At 34.7% G+C, this 22,230-nt stretch overlaps 1 protein-coding gene across 3 annotated transcripts; it reads right to left on the bottom strand.

Annotated features, from left to right (window-relative positions):
• Positions 1-6,937: 6,937 nt before the first annotated feature.
• Positions 6,938-20,520, bottom strand: LOC138306031 (kelch-like protein 6). 3 transcript variants are annotated; one of them, XM_069246362.1, is made up of 3 exons: positions 20,338-20,518; positions 18,469-18,671; positions 6,938-14,048 (listed from the first exon to the last, which is right to left on the bottom strand). In XM_069246362.1, the coding sequence occupies exons 2-3, from the start codon at positions 18,517-18,519 to the stop codon at positions 12,258-12,260; spliced, it is 1,842 nt and encodes a 613-aa protein (XP_069102463.1). In that variant the 5' UTR covers positions 18,520-18,671; positions 20,338-20,518; the 3' UTR covers positions 6,938-12,257. The 3 variants fall into 3 exon arrangements, with proteins under 3 accessions (XP_069102463.1, XP_069102462.1, XP_069102461.1); XM_069246361.1 differs by having other exon boundaries at positions 18,469-18,638; XM_069246360.1 differs by lacking the exon at positions 18,469-18,671 and having other exon boundaries at positions 20,338-20,520.
• Between the last annotated feature and the right edge of the window lie 1,710 nt (positions 20,521-22,230).

Below are 22,230 nucleotides of genomic sequence, written 5' to 3'. Positions count from 1 at the left end.
TTCGTTAAAGACAACAGTTATAACACAGAAGGTACATGTATGCCCTGTAAAGGTTCTTCATTTTCTGATTTCTATTAAGATGAAAGCATAAGTGAAGAAGTCACTTTATGATTACTAATAATACTGTAAAAATGTGAAATGAAATCGTAAACCACAACCTGTCTTCGTGATTTGACCGCGTGTACTCATTTCACTGCACTGTAGACGTGGATATTATTTTTTTTGTATTTTACTTTGTAAAATGAAAACATATTCATTGTAAGTTTTACGTAATTCTCAGAATGTTGATAATATTTTGTGGTGAATACATTCTCGTTTTAATGTGTGAGTATGAAAATCTTGGCACATATAACTTATTAATAACAAAATCAATTTATTACTTTGAATTAGACGGGTATCCATTAAAAAATTGAGGAAATATGGAATGATTAGGTATTTGTTTCAAATAACCGTACTTTTGACATTTTAATGTGTTTTCAATTTAGCCCATACCTGTAGTTTTCACAAAAATCCCTAGTCATAAATGACTGGATGGACTTTGACCAAGGTAAAGGGAAGCCATTCTTTTATAAACGGTGGGCCTGAGGGGCGGGGCCTAATAGGGGAAATATGGCGAATCCATCTTTTGGTGGAATGGAGGGGTTTCGTTCTTAATTATTCTGAAGCGTATTTAGGTGAAGAGGTACCAATTTTGTATACACGTTGGGTCTGGTCCCCCAGGGCCCTGAAGGGCGGGTCCCCTATAGGGAATTTATAGTAAATTTGTTAAAATCCTTCTGTAGAAATAAAAAAAAATCAGATCTAAAGTCTCAAGTTGATAGCTTGTGTTCTTGAAACAGGTTAGCGATACATGCCCAATTGGATTCCTGTTAATTAATTGCAATTAATACTTATAATTATTGTTATTGGTGCCTTTGTACTAGTCATCAGTAACGCTGGCTGTTTGAGATGGTCAATAACTTATCAGAATTTGTACCCATGTTATGTTACATTGTATTTGGTTTAACATATCGATGTCATTCATTAGACACATCGTGTAACAGACACATGTACCGTGGAAAAGCATACCGAGGTTGCGCAGAAATAAGGGATAAAAGGGTATATTAGTTTATACTGGTTTGTAATGCCAAGTTATGTTCTAAATACAGGTTCATTGTTTCTTTTTCTAAAATAATTTTAATATTTACCTCTACTTCCCCTATTGAGCCCCGCCCCTCCTGCCCTGGGGGGTCAGAGCCAAAATGTATACAATCTCTGTTACCATTCACTCAAGGATGTCTACTGCCAAAATTTGGTTAGAATCCATGCAGAACTCTATTACTAGTAGCATTTAAAGAATTTACCTCTATTTCCCCTATTGGGCCCCACCCCTCCTGCCCCTGGTTGGTCAGAGCCAAAATTTATACGAACTCTGTTCCCCTGTCCCCAATGGATGTTTCTGGACAAATTTGGTTAGAATCCATTCAGAACTCTATGACAAGTAGCGTTTTAAAGGAAATGTTGTTGGACGGACGGACGACGGACGCCGCTCCATGACATAAGCTCACCGGCCTCGGGCCACAATCTGATTAAAATACAGATCCTTATAACCACTCCGTTCAATATATAATAAGGATCTGTATTTTAATCAGATTGTTTGGGCCAGGTGAGCTAAAAATTACAATATTTACTGAAATGATTACGTAGAACTAATAATACTAGCTACTTTTTCCCTTTTGAATATTTAAGAAATCAAAATTATATAAACTTTCTTGTACACATTCTGATCCTCGTGTGGAAAGATTTTGAGTCTTGTGTTGGAAAACCCAGATCACTTATACATACTGTATACATATGTGATACGTCATTCGCACTAGCATATCGAAATAAACCCCTTTGTTGCTGACTCTTATACATCATATTTTCTCCAAATGGCATCCGTGTATCTGGAAATCTTAAATTATTTCTGAAATACAAATACGAGGATAGTATTACATTCTTAGTATTGTTTACTTCACAACACGCCTATGTGTGAGTTTTATTGCCTGTTATGTCCTGTATTGTTAGCTCCCTTTGATTACCAGAAAAACAGTTTTCATACAACATGTTATTATTTTTTACCGGACAAGATATAACAGAAGTTCTCAGTAGAAATGGCCGTCTGATCTACCAGAGTTACTTCCCACGGAAAAAAAGAAAGTAACTATGGTATATCTTGATATATGAATGGTTTATATAAGTAAGGATTTAAAATATATAACTACAAATAGGCATGTACATGAGAAAGTAACTCAGTATATCAGAATATTGAATGGGTTCTATAAGTAAGGTTTTAAAGTATCTAATTATATGTACATAATAAATAAATTATGGTCAGATAATTATCATAGGCACCACTAATCGATAGTTTGATTTTTATGTTGCATGTGGCTTGCCTATGTGACTTTGTAACATGTAACAATGAGATTGTAACATCCTCCACCGATACAGATTCCGATGACTTGGTTACCTGGGTCTCGCACAACTCTTATTTGAATATCTGCACTTTTTTTCTTTTCGGATCAAATAAAATTTGCGCTAATAATGCACCAAGTGATGAATGTCATAAAAAGGTCTGTTGTTTTTGTTTTAACCAACACCAATTCCAGGTTTTAAATGTTGACCTGAGGTTGTTAGCACATACTAAACTTTAGACGTGACCAGTGACACATGGAAATGATCAGTTTGTAGTGGTATTTGGTGTATTACACATTGAAACGAGTGCTAAAAAGGCGATCGGCAACTTACTAGATTCAAGTGGTTAGACCAGTGTCCTTGTCGAGGTATCACTTCCTCGGGGATGGCGGATTCCTTCCTAAAGGCTTCACACATTACTAGCTGATTGGATAATTCCTTCCGCATTGTATACCATTATGCAAAAAGCTTAAACAGTAACACTACCTACTGCAAAGATTAGGAGAAAGAAGACTACCAAACACTCGAAGAATAAACAATTTCAAGATCCAGAGATAGCCCTGTGTTCCATTTTCTGACTACTGATTATGCAACTCCAGCAGGTTGTAATGATCTTTCTTCGATCACTCTGGGTATCAAATTCCAATTTGCAGTAAAAATATTAAAGAGGAAATGTCCTGGAGGAAGATATGTTCAGCACTTCCCATGTTTCATGCATTTACCAGATATGACACTGTATTCTTTTGCAACGGAATAAGCAAGAAAACAGCATTATGTGCTCCGAGTTCAACACCAGACGCTGTGGAGCCCTGGTGGATCTTCTGGAACGATTTGTTATATCGATGTACAACAGACCAAGTGATGAAACAGGTGTAAATACAGCTAGAAAAACAATGTTTACCCAGATAATCGAATGATGGAGAGACTTCCTCCTACTGAAGATGCTTTAAACATCCACACAAGGCGAGCTGCGTACCAGACTATTGCTTGGGTCAGTCTATATGTGATAGCATGCGATTGGGAATTGAAAAAGTACATGCTGGGAGGACCATATAGATACCAATATATGACTTCGACAGAGGTTTCAAAAGCTTGCAGAGAACTTTGCAAGAAAACATGCACAGCACAGTATAAATGTGTGAAGGTTTTTCTAGCTTTCACAGCTGTGTACATATGATGGATGTTCACATTAGTGAAATATGGACTATTATTGAAGTAAATATGCTGACTTGCCGTTTATCAACACAACAAATCATGTTTAGACCACAGTTGAGTTTATTTTTATTTCAGCAATCGGCGACCATCCTCAAATTTCTATTGAAATGCCATATACATGTATGTCAACTCAAAGGAATTTAAATCATTTTTAACGATTTGTCCTAAATCATTATAACATTTCAGTAAAACTAATACCAAATCAATACCAATATATAGCGTAAAAGAAATACGTTACTGAAGAAATTGTTTGGTTTTCATGCTTGATCAAAAAGTGTACATTTTTTTCACTAGTCCGCTGGGCTATAGTAAAAACAAATACAAACAAGGTGGACAGAATACATGAAATGTGTCAACGGTATGTCACCATAAACTTTGATTCCTCTGTAGAAATAATATTAAATTCCTTACCTTTACATGTCCGCAAAACACAGACAAAAATGCCAATGAAACTTTAAAAATCTTAACTAGAACAGTCCTGATTATGAACATGATTTATCAACGTTTAAACCGTCGTCTTATAACTCAAGGAGAGACAGAAATAGAAAACGTCTGTAAAAGCTTCACCCACGTTTTGTGGACATTGCACCTGATAAAGAGATTGCATGTTAACTAGTCAATTGGAATTTAAGGTTGCTCGGAAGCAATTACATAAGGAGCATTATATTAGTCTGCTCTGGTAGATCGGCTACTTCACCACTATTTATTTAATTTAAAAAATATAAGAATTATGTACAGATCACTCGATCACACGTACAGCATTATGAAACAATCTGATTTAAAAAGAGGTCCTTCTTATAACTACTGTCAGATACGTATACTGTACCTGACAGCTTCTTTGTTTACACGAGTATCTCCGTTGTATTGGATAGGATTTGTTTTATTTAGTTTTTTGTGGCTGATCGGTCAACGAAGAATTACCACAAATGGCATGATTTTCCAAATTAAAGACGCTTTGTTCATATAATCTTTCAAGCGTGGTTAACATGAGCCAAAAAAACCTTAACCTTTTCAGCTATATCTTGTCAAGTTCTGGAAAGCCTAGAGACCTGATTTTGGGACTGTAGCAAAAGAAAATGTTAGAACTTCTTCTTGTAAAGTTCTGAAAGCCCTAGAGACCTAATAGTAAAGCTATGGTGTGCTGAGATAAAGGGCTACCAATGCAAGTGTGTTAAAATGAATGACCTACACTGTAGCTAGCTTGACTTTCATCCGAGGTAATATATGCAAAATAACCATAAATCTTTAAATAACTTATTGGCAAGTTCTTCAAGGTCTACAGATCTGATATTGAGCTTGTATAGTGCTGAAATAATAGGTTTCTTAATATGAATGATCTTGATCTTCACTCAATGTCACAGAACCAAACTCCTAAAAAAGTAATTTTCTGAAAAGCTAAGATACCTAATATTGGACCTGTAATGTGCTGAGATAAAGGACTGGTGATATGCATGATTGACCTAGACTTTCAGGGCAAAAACACTTAAACAGCTTTTGGTTTAGTTCTGGAAAGTCTCAATTTTGTTAATTGTGTTCATTGTTCAAGTCTGTTTATTATACATGTTTGATATAATATACTTATAAAATATACTCAAAATAGACGTTCTCTCTCTCTATGTACGTGAAGACTGACTTACCTGTGCCATGTTTGAATGCATATCCAGTCGGATATTGTATAGTTTTTCGTTTTCTTTTTTTTCTCTTTGTTTTACTGACCGATAATTTAAACACACTTGTTCATTGCTGGGCAGTTTTATGAATATTTATTAAAACCACAACAAATGTTGTCTATGGTCTCAGGGGTTAGTACATTTGTAATTGATAGTGGGACGAACACCTGTGACCGAGGATGAGACCTGATATTGGACCTGTAGCATGATGAGATAAAGGGCTACCAGCTTTGTTAATATGAATGACCTTGACCAAAGTCCTTGTTGATGAAATGCCCGTCAAATTGTTCAATGACAATTTCTAGTTGTTAGTGTTTTCAGTATTTCACCTTTTGGTGTGGTGTGTCGTCCGTCATCCGTCTGGGGTCAACTTTCCCCTTCAAACATCTTCTTCAACAGCAGGAGATCTAGAATCCTGAAATTTGGCTTATAGCATATGCTGGTATGCAATTAAGCGCTACCAAGTTTGTCCAAATGAATAACTTTGACCTTCATTCAAGGTCACAAGTGTCAAATAGGTTTAAATCCTCAAACGACTTGGGTTAGTAACCATGAGACCTATAGGGACATGATATTTGGCCTGTGGCATGCTGGGATGAAGGGCTCTCAGGTTTATTCAAATGAATGACCTTCATCTTCATTCAAGTTCACAGGGGTCAAATAAGCTAAAATGTTTTAAACAACTTCTTGTCATTAACCAGATACACTGTATTACCTGATTCATACACTGAAGTTCTTACAGACTCTCTTATATCTTAAGTTAGAACGAATATACGTACCCGGCCTACTATACCTTTCGGCCGGGTACGAATTGGTACCTATGTGTCGTAGTGGAGCACTGCCTCCGAAAATCACTCGGGCATAGTTTTCTATACTTTTTTGTAGGTTTCCAATTATTTTATGCGTATACATGCATTTACATATTATTTTTGTCCAAAACAAACATAACTACCATTCTTAATATCTACCGTACCACTCACAAGACGTCAAATGCACAATTTGTGGACTTGCCGTATAAATTCCCTTCAGAAAGACCTTCATATGTATTATGTAAAAAAAATAATGCCTCGATGAGAATTTGATATTTTATGTGGTTCATTTTTATTGCCTAGTAGGTAAGCGATATCAAACAAGTACGATAAAAATGTAAACAAAGTTTTATAATGGTTTGCATAATCATTACTTTGCTCCATTAGCAGTAATAGGCACCAATTGTAGCTCTAAAGACGACACCATTTTCTGTCAAAAAGTCTTTTGAGCTACAATATTGCAGCTAATCTTAAGTCCGCACCATTATTACCAGATGACAGTTGAGCGATTTTGGCCCATTGTTATTTTACAGTCATAGTGTTGGTACTCTATATGTTAAATTGCTTTAGTAACAGCGATTTATTGCATATCTAATACTTCTAAAATACTGCATCAATGTAAAGAATATTGTAATCTATCTATAAATCTTGAGAGTCATCTTTCAGGAGCCTGGTCAACAGTGCTGATAGCCTGTGGATGTACATGTGAATAAAGTTGATATGACAACACGGAAACTTGATCCTCAGACTTTGTCATAACGACGGACAAAGCATAAATGACCTAAAAATATATAAGTTTAAACAAGAATATGACAAAAGGATGTTTAATTCATTTCAATATTACAATTTATGTTGAAACATCATGTACACTGCAATCACTTCAAGAAGCAAAACAACTCATGATCATACAACTCCACCTGGCCATGATTTCCCAAAACAAAATTACAGATTTAAGTCAAAACTTTGTTTTGAGAAATTGAAGCCTGTTAGCCATATTAAAATATCTATCGAGCACAACAATTTAATCAAACCGTGTTATCATTATATAATTATACAATTGTACAAACACATCTCAGAATACAGATATTCTGCTTAATTTGACTTATATAATATATAAATATTGTAATCTAATGTGGCCCCTGTTTGATAAATGTCTGTCTCATTGGGTAAATATCTAACTAAAATAAGTTTTAAAATATTTGACTAGTTTTCACACATCCCTACCATTCCACATTCAATTTTACAATAATTTGTCCAGCTTTAATTGTGTACTCCGTATCTGTTTTCATTGGATTAGTTTATCATACAGGTAGGGTAATTGAAGGATGTGCCAGATTTATTCGTAGAGGAAAACCAGTCTAGATATTCACAGTACAGGTATCAGATTTCTACATAGTAGTAAGAGTTATCTCCCCTATATTGTCAATTTCTGGAGTCATAAGAACACTTATAACCATTAAATTCTAATTATCATTAACAAAGAAATAATGATTTTTTTATATAAATCAATTTAATACCTTAAATATTCTTTTCTGCATCGTAAATATAATTAATATGCAAAACAGACATATGTAATACATGTAGTATTTGAGACTGTTTGTATTGTTTTAACCTTTTACGAATGTAGTACAATCACAGGCATTTGACATGGACATATACATGAGTAATACTTTGACCCAGTGTGACACACACATATATATATAGAAAGAGGTTTCTGTAGAATTATAGAATCAAAACCCTGTGGTACAATGGCACTACAATGTAACCAATAGGTTCACAAAAATGGTCTCCCATTTAATTTAATCATAGCAATTGGTATATAGTGGTAAAATATTACTGTATTGGCCGTAATTAGCCCCCAGTGAGCTTGAATACTGGTAACAAAGAGGGAGGGGGAGAGGGGGGGGGCTTATTTATGAACCAAAATGTAAGTTGTGGACAAAAGAAGTCAAGCAAGTTTTAATGTTATCTGTACTCATTGTACATTAATCTGTTAAAGTGAACTTGTAGATATGCCTTTTATCCTTTGAGACGCATTATGTGTATCATGTCGTGATTAACATGTCAAAGACTCACTAATTCATTTAACATGGGATACAATGCTGACGTTAGAGGCATCACATGTTGTGAAACATTGTTAAATCCATGGGATAAGGGCATTTATTCAACTCATCAACAGAAAAGGGGAGGGGCGCTTATAATGGGGAGGGGTGCTAATTAAGGCGAATACAGTAACCATATTTTAATTTAGATTACATGAGCTGTACAAATTTTGTTTGTGACACCAGGTAAAAACTCAGTACAATTCCATTTTTGGCATTAGGTAAAATACATTGATTTGATAGGAGAAATAAAGGACTTTAACAATTAACTCTATGCATGCCTCAATTTTCTGGACTTGGTGTAGAAGCCCATTCACAGTTCAATGTAATTAAAATTAGATTAGATCTACTATGTCGCTCTCCGTAGACCGTCCGCTTCTACCAGCAGAGGGTCTACAGTTCGCTTCTACCAGCAGAGGGTCTACGGAGAGCGACATAGTAGATCTAATTTTAATTACCTGGTAGATTGATTCCCAGTTAAGAGTACAACTATGTAACTCTATAAATGTATATGATGGTTCCCCAGGAAATAACAGTTACTACATAAATGTAATACTGGAGTCACTTATTTTGGCAAAAATATCAGTAAGTATGACAGTATTAAAACATCATAGAAAAATTTATAACAGGATGTGAACCTTACATAGCAACACTTCAATATCCTTACGAAGGACCAGACATTTAAACACACAAATTATGTCTTTGTGTTTAGGTGCATACATTCCAACAAAAATAGTGTTACGATCATTATAGACAGGTTTGACTTAGAAATACCATCAATATTTCTAAAATTACACTTGTAATTCTGCTCCACTACAAGGCTCTGTTAAACGCTCCAATACAAATCTAACTATTAACCGTTTGGGGTCATCTCAGCATGACACCTATGGTTAGCCAATCAGTGAACGCCTCTGAAATCTTTAGTGTGGTTGATTCTCTTGGAAGTTAATGGCTACTAGAACATTCTGAGATGTTCCGATTTTAGGTCAGCTAGATGTCATGCTGCAAAAATGAGGTGAACCCAACAGGGAGTTGTTGAGATCTTGTATTGGAGTGTAGAGCGTCCTAGTGAAGCGAAATAACAAGTCTGATTTTATCCAGATTGTAATACCATGTAATAGATCTGAGCATTATAAAGCTAATCTCAGTCAGACTTTTGTGTTAATTATATCTTAGGTTTCATATTTATAGTGCCCTGAATGTTTAGTATCATCAACTTTCTTGATGACATGGAGTTGTCTCCCCTATACTGACAACATGTAATGTCAAACACCATGTACAGTTCAAAGTACACATACATATATACATGTACACACAAATGCGCTACCCAGACACTTGTGTACACACAAACATACACATATCATAAGTGTCAGTTATCTCACCTTTCCTGTATAAAAATTCTTCCTGTAATCTAATACAAACAATGAAACAGAAAACAAATTAACATGGCGCGAGTGAGAGTAAATCTGGCTTATCTATGAGGGCCATTTCCTGGTGTCTGTAAACAGACCCGGACTAGTGCCTGTGACTCTCAACACCAACACTTCCCTGAAACGTCGACATTTACTTCCTAGTAGTAAACAATAACTATACGTCACATTAGACCGATACTTCGTATTCTGTGTGATTTTATCGTTCTCACGTCCATCAATGTTTAATAAGAAATCAATCGGTAATCAGACTTTCTTGGTTCAGAGACTTGATCATGTTGACTTGTTGGTCAAGAAGTTTAAATCTGTGTATACATATTATTACAGACAATTAGGTAGTGGATCCTCACATTTACTGACAGACTTCAATCAAAACTGACCACAACTTATAAGTATATATGGTAGCTTTTTGCATAACTTTACAAAAATTCAGGAAAAAAAACAACCTATGAAGTTTATACTCTAGGAATTTAGGCTATATAAAACACATAGATGATGTAAAGGGAGCCCGATTTTAAAGGAATGTGTGAAATACATGTATAAAATTCTGTATATAATTTGTTCTGTTAAACAAAGTGACCTGGTATATAACATTGAAAACTTAAAACATGAAAAGTCCAATTCATTATGCTGTACCTATACAAGGTGAAGACATCTGTGTATAATCGTGTACAGGACCCATAAATAGCCATGTCAACATTACATATAGGGCTTACTTTTTTATATTGCAACAACATTATTTCATAATTGATGTCGCCATTTAACTATTTAATTTCATAAGGATATGAACAAATTTTGTTTGCCAACTGTGAAAAATCTCACAAACGTTTACCGACAAAATTGTATGCTTTTAATGAATTTTTAAACTACTTCTATTTGACAAAAAATATTGATACATATAAACTTGAGCATTATGATTTTGTGAAAGGCACATAATCAACACATTAACACACTTTTGATTTGTTAATTTAAATGGAATCAGATTTTATCATATGAAATACAAAACAGCAAATCTTCAATGATACAATCAGATAAACTCCATACCAATTATTAATAACACAAAACAGAAGTGTACATATATTTACAAATTTTATGTTAATGTTTAAAGCCTGTAGACTACAAACAAAGGAAAATGTTTACTTTGTCTTGAAAGTACATATTCAAACAGATAGTCTATTTAAATTAAAGAAAAATAATAAAACAATGTATGATGTACACTTCGTTTCCTTTGGTGATAAAATTAATTACATGCATATTTTGAGACAATTTTTTATAAATTTGCTAGGAAATACATGCACCACATATGGCAATCATATTTGTTTGATCAAAAGAAAATCTCTCTCTAGTTTTTTAGAATACATACATGTACCATATTTTACCCAATAAGTGCCCCTTCCCTTTTTTGAGGCCTTCAATTTCAATATAAATAAAGACCAAGACTACTCAAAACTATAAATTTGCAACAATTTCATCTTATTAAGCACCTTTTCACTTTTCCAATTTTTTTTAAAAGCCCTGGGTACTTATTGGGTTGAATACAGTACTATTGGTAAAATTGTGCTACATGTTTCTGGTTATATTAAAATATCTAATAATATACCAATGTTAGTACTTTCTATTACAGAGTTGAATTATCTCCCCTTATTGACTGCCACCTTTTTAACTTACTGTATATAGTAATGTGTACCACTACCTCAAGTTGTTTTAGAATAACAAAATATCTAAGGACACATGTGTTATTACATTAAATCTAAATCTTAAAGTGAATAGTCGGGCAAAGAAAACCAGTCTAAATGCGTTCATGGGCCTTCCAAAAGTTCTCACATATTAATACGACGGCCAAGTTCTGCTTACGTTTCCCAGTTCTGACCATTAAAGTAAAGGAAAGTTGAAAGCATTGAAAGTGAGGCTGCGTGTAAATTTAACCACGGACATAGTCAGCCGGGAGGACGTATTAGGATTCCTATACTTTAAATTAATTTCTTTGTACACAGACAGATTTTGGCGAGAGATTTTATTTTTCCATTTCATAAGAAATTATACTGGATACATTCACACCATTTTTACCGACTTTAGCCATCCTTGCCCGACTGTTCACTTTAAGTTACAATTAAATATGATTATATATGTATGTATATAACTGTGTTTGTCAACTTTTCAAAACTACCAATCTATGGAAAAAATTACCAATGAACCTAAGGAACGAATCACCTCTTAATCTCCCCTTAAGCTTTTATTCCTATCAAAAAAATCTTAATTTATACATGATTGTAATCCTAACTCCCCATAATAAATATATAGGCTAATAGCCCCACCCCTCTGTAATCATACATACTACCCTGCCCCCTATATCTCCCTCAATATAGCCCTTACCCCACCATTGTACAATCATGTTAACCCCTGTACCCCTATAACTCCCTCCTTAACGATTTACATCTACATCACAGGGTTAATTCTGAGAACAATTTTAAAACATTTATTGAATTCATTTGAATAAGTCTATGGCAGAGTGATTCACTGATTTTGGCATAAAGTGTTCGTCCAGGAATGTACGAGAATTACAATAATTAAGTTCTCCAGGAGAGTGCCAGATACCTATTATCTAGGATCTGGATCCTCAGGAATCTGCAGGAATTTCTTCTTCACTGCGGTTTTGACACAGCTGTCGATCAGACGTGGAGCAGGGAGAGTGTCTTGTAGTTTCTTACAGCCAGAGGTCGTGGGGTCGAACATAATCATATCGTCACAGAGCGTATTGGTGTCAATCTCGCCGCCGAGCACCAACACGTTTCCTTGGTAGTGAATCACTCCGAAGTGAATTCTCTGGAACGCAGTCAGCTGACCAACCATACGACACGTCCCGCGAGTGTTGTCGTGAGAGTGACGTGAAAATTCCATCACCTGCCCATCAAAGAATATCAGGAACACTCTCTTCCCACATATCACAGCGCGCGTGAGCTTACACGGATGTAAGATTTTACATACCATCTTCGACGTTGTTTTCAAGCGTGTGTCATAACACTGGATCACGGACGTGTCTTTGCGATCATTCATTTCGCCACCAAACATGTAAATCACATCCGACATCACTGCGGCGGAGAATGAACTCACAGGAACTATCAAATCTGCAACATGTTCCCATGTATCTTCGCGAATGTCGTATCTTTCTATACTGGAAATCATGCGGGAACCATCTGCGAGTTTATTATCATATCCCCCCATGACATAAAGGTAACCAGTGACAGCTACCATGGCGTGTCGACGGCGCCCACTCTTCATTGTACAAAGCTGTGTCCACTTATTTTTGTTGTAGTCATACTTGAGAAGGCAATTCTGCATAGACCCACCCCCTGTAATGTAGATATCAGACTTGTAAGTACATGTCGCAAACTCAATACCAGGGTCAAAAGGTAAGGGCGCGATCTCATACCACACTCTCTTCCTAAAGTTGTAGCAAGGCACTTTAAGTGAGCGAGAGTAAGGTGGCGATGTTGTCAGGCAACCACCAAGTAGAACCAGGACCTCCTCGGAGTCGGCTGTGCTGCGGAATCGTGTCTGATTACTAAACATCTCCTGTTGTCGGGCGGGAAGGAGGTGATACTTCTTAGCAAAGTCTATACACTTGGCACAGTTCGGGTCATCCTTGAGGAACTTATACACCTCCTCCAAATTTAAGAGGTACTCTGGTTTGAGGAAAGGCAGTCGTATATTCTCAAACAGTAGTCCACCGTCCTTTGTACGGACCTCTTTATCCTTTTTTATCCACGTTAACACAATGTCACAGAGTTTGTCTTCACTCTCAACATTCAAATCGTCCTCTTTCAGTATCATGGCAAGCTCTTTAGCCTCAAGCTCATTAAACTCGTCTGTCCTGCAGATTTCTTGAAAGTTCCTCACCATCATTTGGAAGGATTTCTCTGAGAGAACTTCACATGAATGAAGAACAGAGATTTTCCAGATCTTTATGCAGTTTTCTTTGGTAAGATGCGGAAGCAGGAACTCCTCGCAAATTCTTTGTAGAGATTTGATCTGTAGGATTGAGGCTATATCTAAAATATCCATAGCGTTCTCAGTGACTAAGTTTATATGACCTGAATACATGTATCCCAGCACCATTTCAAAGTAGTCTTCACTCATGTCCGGGAATTTTATCTCTCCACTTATGCTCTCTTTCATTCCAGAATTGAACATGGCCTCGAAGTAGGATGATAACGCTACCAGAATGATGCGATGACAATGGAATGTTTTTGTGCCGACGAGGATGGTGACGTCTGTGTGTTCCGCCGAGGTGAGAAGACGACGGAGACCCTCGGTCAAAGCCCGGGTATAGATCTGCTCCATGGGCACCATGCGGTCTGGAGGTTTCTTTTTCACTAAAACAACAGACATCTACAAAAAAAAAGATATCTGTTTAGAAGTCAAATTTCTTCTAAAATGACAAAAAAGCATTTACCAAATTATCAAATGTGTATCACTTAATATCAATTAAATATAGGGGTACTTAAGGTAAGTTTAAATAGAATCCTGATGGAGAGGTCCAACATGTAACAACGGTTGGGAGCCCATATGGATTGGAGTGGTCCTAACACCGGGAGGGAACCCATATACCGGGTACATGTTTATATAGGAGGAGAGATTTATTATATTTATGCATTCGACTCCTTCATCAGATTTATTTATAAACTTAAACAAAGTAGCCATGGTGGCATAAAGGTTAAGATGTCTGAACATATTACCACAGGCCTTCCACCTCTTGAGTTGTGAGTTTGAATCCCATGTTGACAGGTATTTTCTATTCTTATATATAAATGTTGGGTGTGTTTACCTGATACATAACATTAGCAATCTGTGCGTGAGTAGCTTAGTGTATGATCTAATGCAAAATTATACAGTTGTTGACTGGGGTTGAGGGAACTACATGATTTGTTGGACCTGAAGAAAAACTGTATTCGGCCTCGGGCAACAGTTTATGTGCGGGTCCAACAAATCATCTGTTGCCCGTAAACCCAGTTGATAACTGTTTTGTTGTACCCATTGTGACATCACTTAAACTCATTTAAACAGTCAATTTTAACGGTTCTTTGAATCGTTCAACGGAACAATTCATTTATTGGCATTTGTGTCAATAGTGTTTTTAAAGAAACTATTCTATAGGGGGTATTACAATAATGATAACATGTGGGTACATAACGCTACACCCCACCCATCAAATTCATGAAGGAGACGGTAGAGGGGTGTAAAAACAAACTGGAATCTGAGAACGGGAAGCTCACTCTAAGGACAGTTATTTATAGAAGGGGGTTAAATTAGAGGGGTGTTAAATTGGGATGGTATCTTATAGGAAGAGAACAACAAGCTGGCAACAACCTGACAACAACCCGGGCAGCCTTAAACTGTTTTATCTGCAAAATAACATATGTTTGTAAAAAAAAAAAGAAGGGAGCAACAGGAGGTGGGACTACACTGAAATAGGAACATATCAAAAAGAAAGCTTATATCAGAATATTAAGTTTGAACAAAAATTATCTACATTTTCAAATGAACAGGGCTGGCTTCATGGATTCATGGAAGCGCATGGATTCAAGACAAATATTCTTTTTTCTAATTCTAAAACGGGGGGGAAAAAACCCACTGATTATGAACAAAATGTGTTTCCTTGTTTTAGATGATAATTATTCAATATTTGCCGAGTTGGCTAATTTACAGATGTATAACTGCATATTGAACATTTTAGTCACAGAAGTAAACATACATGATTATTGACTTAGCTAGGTGTAAGTAAATAGTAGTACAATGTATACAGTGACCTCATGTGATAACCAGTCGGATCATACTGTCGTACGATAACCTCATGTATTATATTTATAAGTTCTCTGTTTAGACTGGACCCAAATCTCAAGAATATTAAAAACATCACTAATAAAAATTTCGCTTGATTATGTTTGTTTCTGCGACGTGTCTGATCCTAATTGCAAACTAGGGGGAGATAATCAACTAATATAATTCAGTTCAGAAAATCTTATCATTATCTTTTGGTCTGGTCTACCATATGTAACAAAATTATGTTAATCGTTTTACAATCTGACACATTATGTTTAATTCATGTTTTTTTAAATCTGTCGTAATGTCCTCAGTCAAACTGTAAAAAGATCCGCTCTAATGATTTTTAGGTTACATAATTAGAATACCTATAATAAAAGGATCTGCTCTACTGATTTTTAGGTGACACCTTTTAGGTTACATATTATGATCTTCTAGGGTGTAAGTTATATATATATTTTATCCCATAATAGTAATGCATTACAGTAATTAGACATTAGCTATATACACACACATGCATTCCTGGTATATATAGTGTGACAGCCCCCAGTGAGTGGTATGTATGGATAACAAATTAAATGATCTTCAGGACAAAAAAAAAACTCATTTTCAGAAGATAAACAAATAAATGTATTGTGACCAGAATACATAACCAACAATGTTATAAATAAACAAGCACATTATATAATGACTCTCTGTATATGTATTGTCATGTTACATCCATGCTGAAATGCTGAACCAATTATATAATTAATGAACTCCTATAATTTTTATAGCTTATATTGTTCTTTGTCTATACATACAAAATTGAGTTTCTTATTTATTATAATATAAAAATATCAAAAATAATTAATTGTGCCCCAATTGCCCCAGTAAACTCCATGGCACTATTCGAATGAAGTATTGATTGTGCATGGACCAAACGCAAAACAAATCATTTATTTGTGTTAATTAGACATATTAGCATATATACACAATCAAATATCAGTTATTGTCCAAATGATGTGTATCTTTTATACTCTGTCGGCGGTGGAGCATCTTTAATCACATATTGGACAAAGAATTAAGTTTTAAGTAATCCTACAACCATGTAGACAAAATATATTGTCAAATTTTCAAGGCAGTCCCACATCTTTATCAATTAAAAAAACATACATTAAAGGAACATGACCGCTTGATATAGAATTAACAATATAAATTATAAGGTAAAAAATAAAAAGAAGACAAAGGAAAGAAAAATATAATAATCAAAAAGGTATTATGTAATAAACCCTTCAACAAGCGGAGGCTGAAGACGGAACCTATTTACCCGGTAATCAAATATACTACATATGTATACAGGTGCTAGAATTAGGTCAATGATTCGCCTTGTCACATGTTAGTAATTAGATGGAACAGTTGACCATTAACCTGACAGGTGTTGACCCTTCAGTCATTTGATCAGGTTGTGCTTATTTTGGTATTGGGCCAGGGCATACATGGGTATAATTGGTATATGTACAGTAGTACATTATAATTATCATATCTCATCAGCTAGCATGCACATATATGTCATTTTGATTGCCTTAATCTAAACAGTTTACACATACATTAAATGTTTCTGTACAATTAAATGCTACAGATACTGATAGTCAATATAATTGCTAAAAATTTACATCAATTTACACACCCATCCCAGCATATGCTTGATGACCATCTGGGAGACTTGACATATATGTACAGCTTATATGGAAGTTATAATTGCCTTCCTATTGTTGTTGGCGTTCAGAGAACACCCCATGTATATAGTATTATCAGTAATTCAGGGAATACCTTTATACACGGTGTAATAGATAACACAAGAGTGGTGACGGTACCATCTGCTCACAACAAAAACTATACCTATGTAGTATGTCAAAGGCTATAATTACAATGTATGCCTAAATTTAGATGAAAACAATTACAAGACACAAACTTTTTCATGGTAAATATTGACATAAATGATGCCAGATGGTACCTCAAAAAGAAGAGAAAAATCAAAAAGATATTTTTTAGCAATTATGCTAAATATAACTAATTTATCTAACAGATATATTAAGAATTATATCTTGAAAACACTCATGTGAAATCAATTAGATGTTAATTAATTAATTTAGTAAGTTAATTACATGTAATTGTCAATAAAAATCAAAACTATCAACTGATTTCTAATACTTACTTGATCAGAAGAAAAATAATTATCTTGATACTTTAATAGATATGATATGATAGGACCATGCATATTAGTTCTTTCTTAATGATTTACAATATTTTCTAAAATTTAACTTCATGCACCAGAGCAAACATTTTGCTGTAATTAAAATTAGCATATATTATACATTTTGCAGTTTTCCTGAAATCCTATGGTTTTATTTAGTTAAATAATATAACTTAACTATTAACTGAAAAATAAGTAATACAATATTACAGGACTCATGAGGTCAAAAATATTAATAATTGTTTAATAGTTCTAATTGGCCTCTGCAAGCTCAATGGCAATCCATGTATTCAATAAAATAAGGGAAGACAATCGCTAACAACTTGCAGACACGATGACATTATTGTGTCCCGTAACATATAAAATGTATGTAGTACTACTTACAATGTATCATATGTCTCAAGGCTATCTTATTCTGGATGACTGTCAAAAAGCACTTTAGGTAGGACCATTTCATTGTGGGCAAGAATTTCCGCTCTCACCGCCAATAGAGATCACAGGTAAATTACATAACCGTTTAGCCTTTCAAACAATTTAAAAGTTCAAAACGCAAAATACTGATAGCTATGTCTTTCTGAGACCAAATTTTAGACGTAAATGGTCCAATTTCGGCAAAAACTAAGACATGCATTTCAAGACCATGGGACATATTTCTTACAACACCGTTTGCCTGTGCGAGTGTCACTCAAATATTTCTACACGGTCTTTAAATTCAACTACACCTAAAACTGTAGAAATGTAAACTTTTCTTACCCCTGAATCGGCCAATGTCTGACCATCCTTGGCGATGGCGTTATCGCCCATTTTGTTCTCTGTCAGGGACCCACCATCGTAGCTCCTGACTTCCTCGTCGGTGGTAACATGGACCCTAACTAATGAGGTCGTGATCAACCACTCAGGCTCGCTTGCACGCACTTGACTCACTATATACAATACACACCGCACACATGTCTTGGCTGATGATATGAAGATTACACAAAAAAGGTTTTATTTTAACCATTGAGTTTTTAATTAATAAGACTACAGTTGTAATTATGTATTATAAAAAACCCATATAAAGTAGAATTGGAAGTCTGGAATTGCCATAAAAGACGAATGTTCACCAATTTACACCGCCGACAGAACATTGATGTTTAATCTTGTAAATGTATGTCAAATTAACACAAAAAATAATATAATTTATTTTGCCTTTGGTGCATGTACAATCAGTACTTCATTTCATATAGGATATAGTGCCACGGATTTTTTTCGGGATGCAATTAATTATTTTTTATATTTTCAACTTGAAGTAAAATTAGAAGCTCAAATTTTTCAATGGTGGCAATGGCGTAAAGTAAGTAACTTTTGTAACTGAAAAAAAATGAAATCGTCTGCTCCTGTTTTTGATAGTGAAAAAATACCAATTGTCAGCGGTGGAGCATCTTTAACCATTTTCATAAAACATTTCCCATAGGAGTCTATTGCATTTCCGAACTTAAATTGTATAGATATAGAAATTCTGTACAATATACAACATTAAAGAGAAAGAAGTATGATTATTGAAGCGATGTGTTTTAAGCAAGGATTTATAAGCATATCTACGTCCTACTTGAGCCTATTGCATTTCGTTAACGGGCGACAAAACTATAAACTATATATACCGACACCTTTTGGGAAGAAAAGACTAACAAAGAAAGTCCTCCATACCAGCAGACTAGCTGCAGTTAGTCATGATTTTAGTGAGACTATAATTATGAGACTGTGAGACTTTGTAAAAAGACAATAAAGTTTTAAAGAAAGACACGTGCACAATGATGGGAAACCAATAGAGCTGTAATTAATCTTATGGAGATTTGTGTTAATAGAAAAGTTTTAAAAAAAATCATCGAACCACAACCAAAAAATCAAGAATTTAGAATTATGAAATCAAGGAAAAAGCGCATAGATCAAAGAAGTTATGAGATTTTCAAATAAAATCCATCAATTATTGTAACAAGTTGTCAGTTGAAATTTTTTTTTCGAAAAATTACATTTCTATTGTTTTTTTAAATTGTGTCTTTTCGCTTTGAGTAGAGCCACAGTTTTACCATTTTTTTACATGTACTGAAATTGTTTTTACTTAAATCATCACTTTGCCAGTATTTTAAGCTGTAACAAGTTATTTTTTGCTGTAAATCTTTACTGGGTTCATAGTAATATTTGGCATTAATGTGTGAAAGTAAAATGATACACCTTGTCATTTTATTTTTACATTAATGGTAATTTGAGCACTTTAACTTTTTGCTCTAAAATACTGAAAAATAACAAATATTCAAATGGGGCAAAAAAATAAGCACACGGACCCTCTGTAGCTATTATAACTAGCATTCCTATTATATTTCTGATTTACTTCAAATGTAGGCAAAATTATTTGCCATACATATGTAAGATGCAATCCGAGTGGTAGATGTACTTAATAATAGTAATAGTAACTAATGTGTAATAGAAACAGCAAAGCAATTAAAAGCACAGATGCATTATATGTTGGGGAAGTTATCCTACTATAACAAATTCTATAACTATTAAGTACCACTTTTTAAAAATCTATCCGTTAATCCTGATCGGGTGATAAATAACTATAAGGTGGCATAGTATTATACTGACCTTTGTCGAACTGCCGGACTCCGACACTACTTCCTGACCATGACGGACTCCCATCCGTTGTACTCCAGCCATCAAGATATCGGCAAGAAATCGCATTTCTGACCACTGGTTATAAAGTTTGGGTTTTTCACATTAGCAAGCTCAAGAACAACGGAATTATTTACTTGGTTGGCCATCACTTGTGTGTGTATATATATATATATACACGAGTCCTGCCAATCCTACACAATAGTGCACGTGAATTATTAATTTGTTTACATAATTACCACTTGTATAATGACATAGTAAATTGTAATGACCGGATGTGATGAGCCGATCCGTTACGTCGATAACCGGCAATGGCTATCCTATGTAGTATCCGATTCTGTCATAAAAAGATAAACAACGCCGTCAAATATATTCTTTAAAGAAAACAATAAGTTTGCCCTCATGATAGTTTTTAATGTGATGATAGCCCCCACCTCGGTCAATTTGGTATAATTAATATTGTTTGAAACATAATATTTTCTATTTCTGGAAAATCAAAATTTAATATTACAAGTTCTTGTCCAAACAATTTGATCATGTTGATCAAACGAAAATAATAGATTTTGGGCGTATTTCACTACACGAAAATATAATTAAATCCGGGAAAACATTTTACAGCCATGAGGATACATGTATGTGTTAATTTCCGTACTTTAATTTTGTATGAGAAGTTAGTACATTATGCAACAATGGAGATAGAAGTACATGTACATATGTTCTATAGCTAGTAAAACAGGAAACAACCAAGTTTACTGATATTTACGTTCTTAGCAAAGCAGCTCCACCGCTGACAGAGCTTTTTGTGTGTGTTTTTTTTTTACTCATGTAAAGGTATAATTGACATAGATGTACCGCGGTGTTTTTTCCCTATGAAAAACAGGACCAGAAAAAATAGTATTTTTCTTCAGTTACAAAAGTTACTTACTATACACTATTACCACAATTGAAAAGTTTGCGCTTCTAATTTTACTGCAAGATAAAAATAATTAATTGGGCACCGAGAAAAGTCCGTAACACTGTGTCCTATATGGGATGAAGTGCTGATTGCACATACACCAAAAGTAAATAAGATATTCTAATTAGGCATTCTCTTTACACGAATAAGCAGTAACACCAATTATTGTTCAAATGATGAGCATCGTTTATACTCTGTCGGCGGTGGAGCATCTTTAAATGAATGATAATGTGTAAGGTATGTCGCTTATGTTACTGAAGAAAAACACAAAATCGTCTGCTCCTGTTTTTTTTTTTAATTGAAAATACCATTTCTCAGCAGTTTAGTCAGTGTCATTAAGAAGACGATTTTAATTTTTTGCGTGTGTGAATTACCAAGTGTACATCTGTATTGGATGACTGCAACTTTGAAACGAGTACAACTTATGATTTTTAATGTCCAAAATGGTCTATGTTGGACACTCTGGAAATATATAAACTGTAACTAAGTCTCAGATATTGTATGAAACATCACCTTTGTCACGAATGACCTTGAATATCTATGTCTAACTGAACGGTTTCCGATTTATCATTTACAAATATGACAAATAACAAAGGTCCTGGAACCGACCCTTGTGGAATTCCAGATATTTCGATTGACCAACCGGATGTTTACATTTTTGTAGTCATCCTTATTTCAAGAAAGCTGGTCCCCAAAGTATCATGTGTTGGTTGAAATTGTACGAGGAAAAAATTGTCGAGTGAACGTTTGTGCGGAACTGTATCGAGAGCTTTCTAATCATCCATATCATAATGACCCAGATTTCACACGATCGTTCGATATATACATTTTGTTTAACAAGAAATCAAATTGAAACGGCCTTATATATATGACATATAATATTATAATCAGTATATAACGATATCGTATAC

This window comes from Argopecten irradians, chromosome 13, assembly GCF_041381155.1.
Source record: "Argopecten irradians isolate NY chromosome 13, Ai_NY, whole genome shotgun sequence".
Lineage (NCBI taxonomy): Eukaryota > Metazoa > Mollusca > Bivalvia > Pectinida > Pectinidae > Argopecten > Argopecten irradians.
Note: the sequence above shows the minus strand (reverse complement) of the source record. Positions and strands in the feature narration are given on the sequence as shown.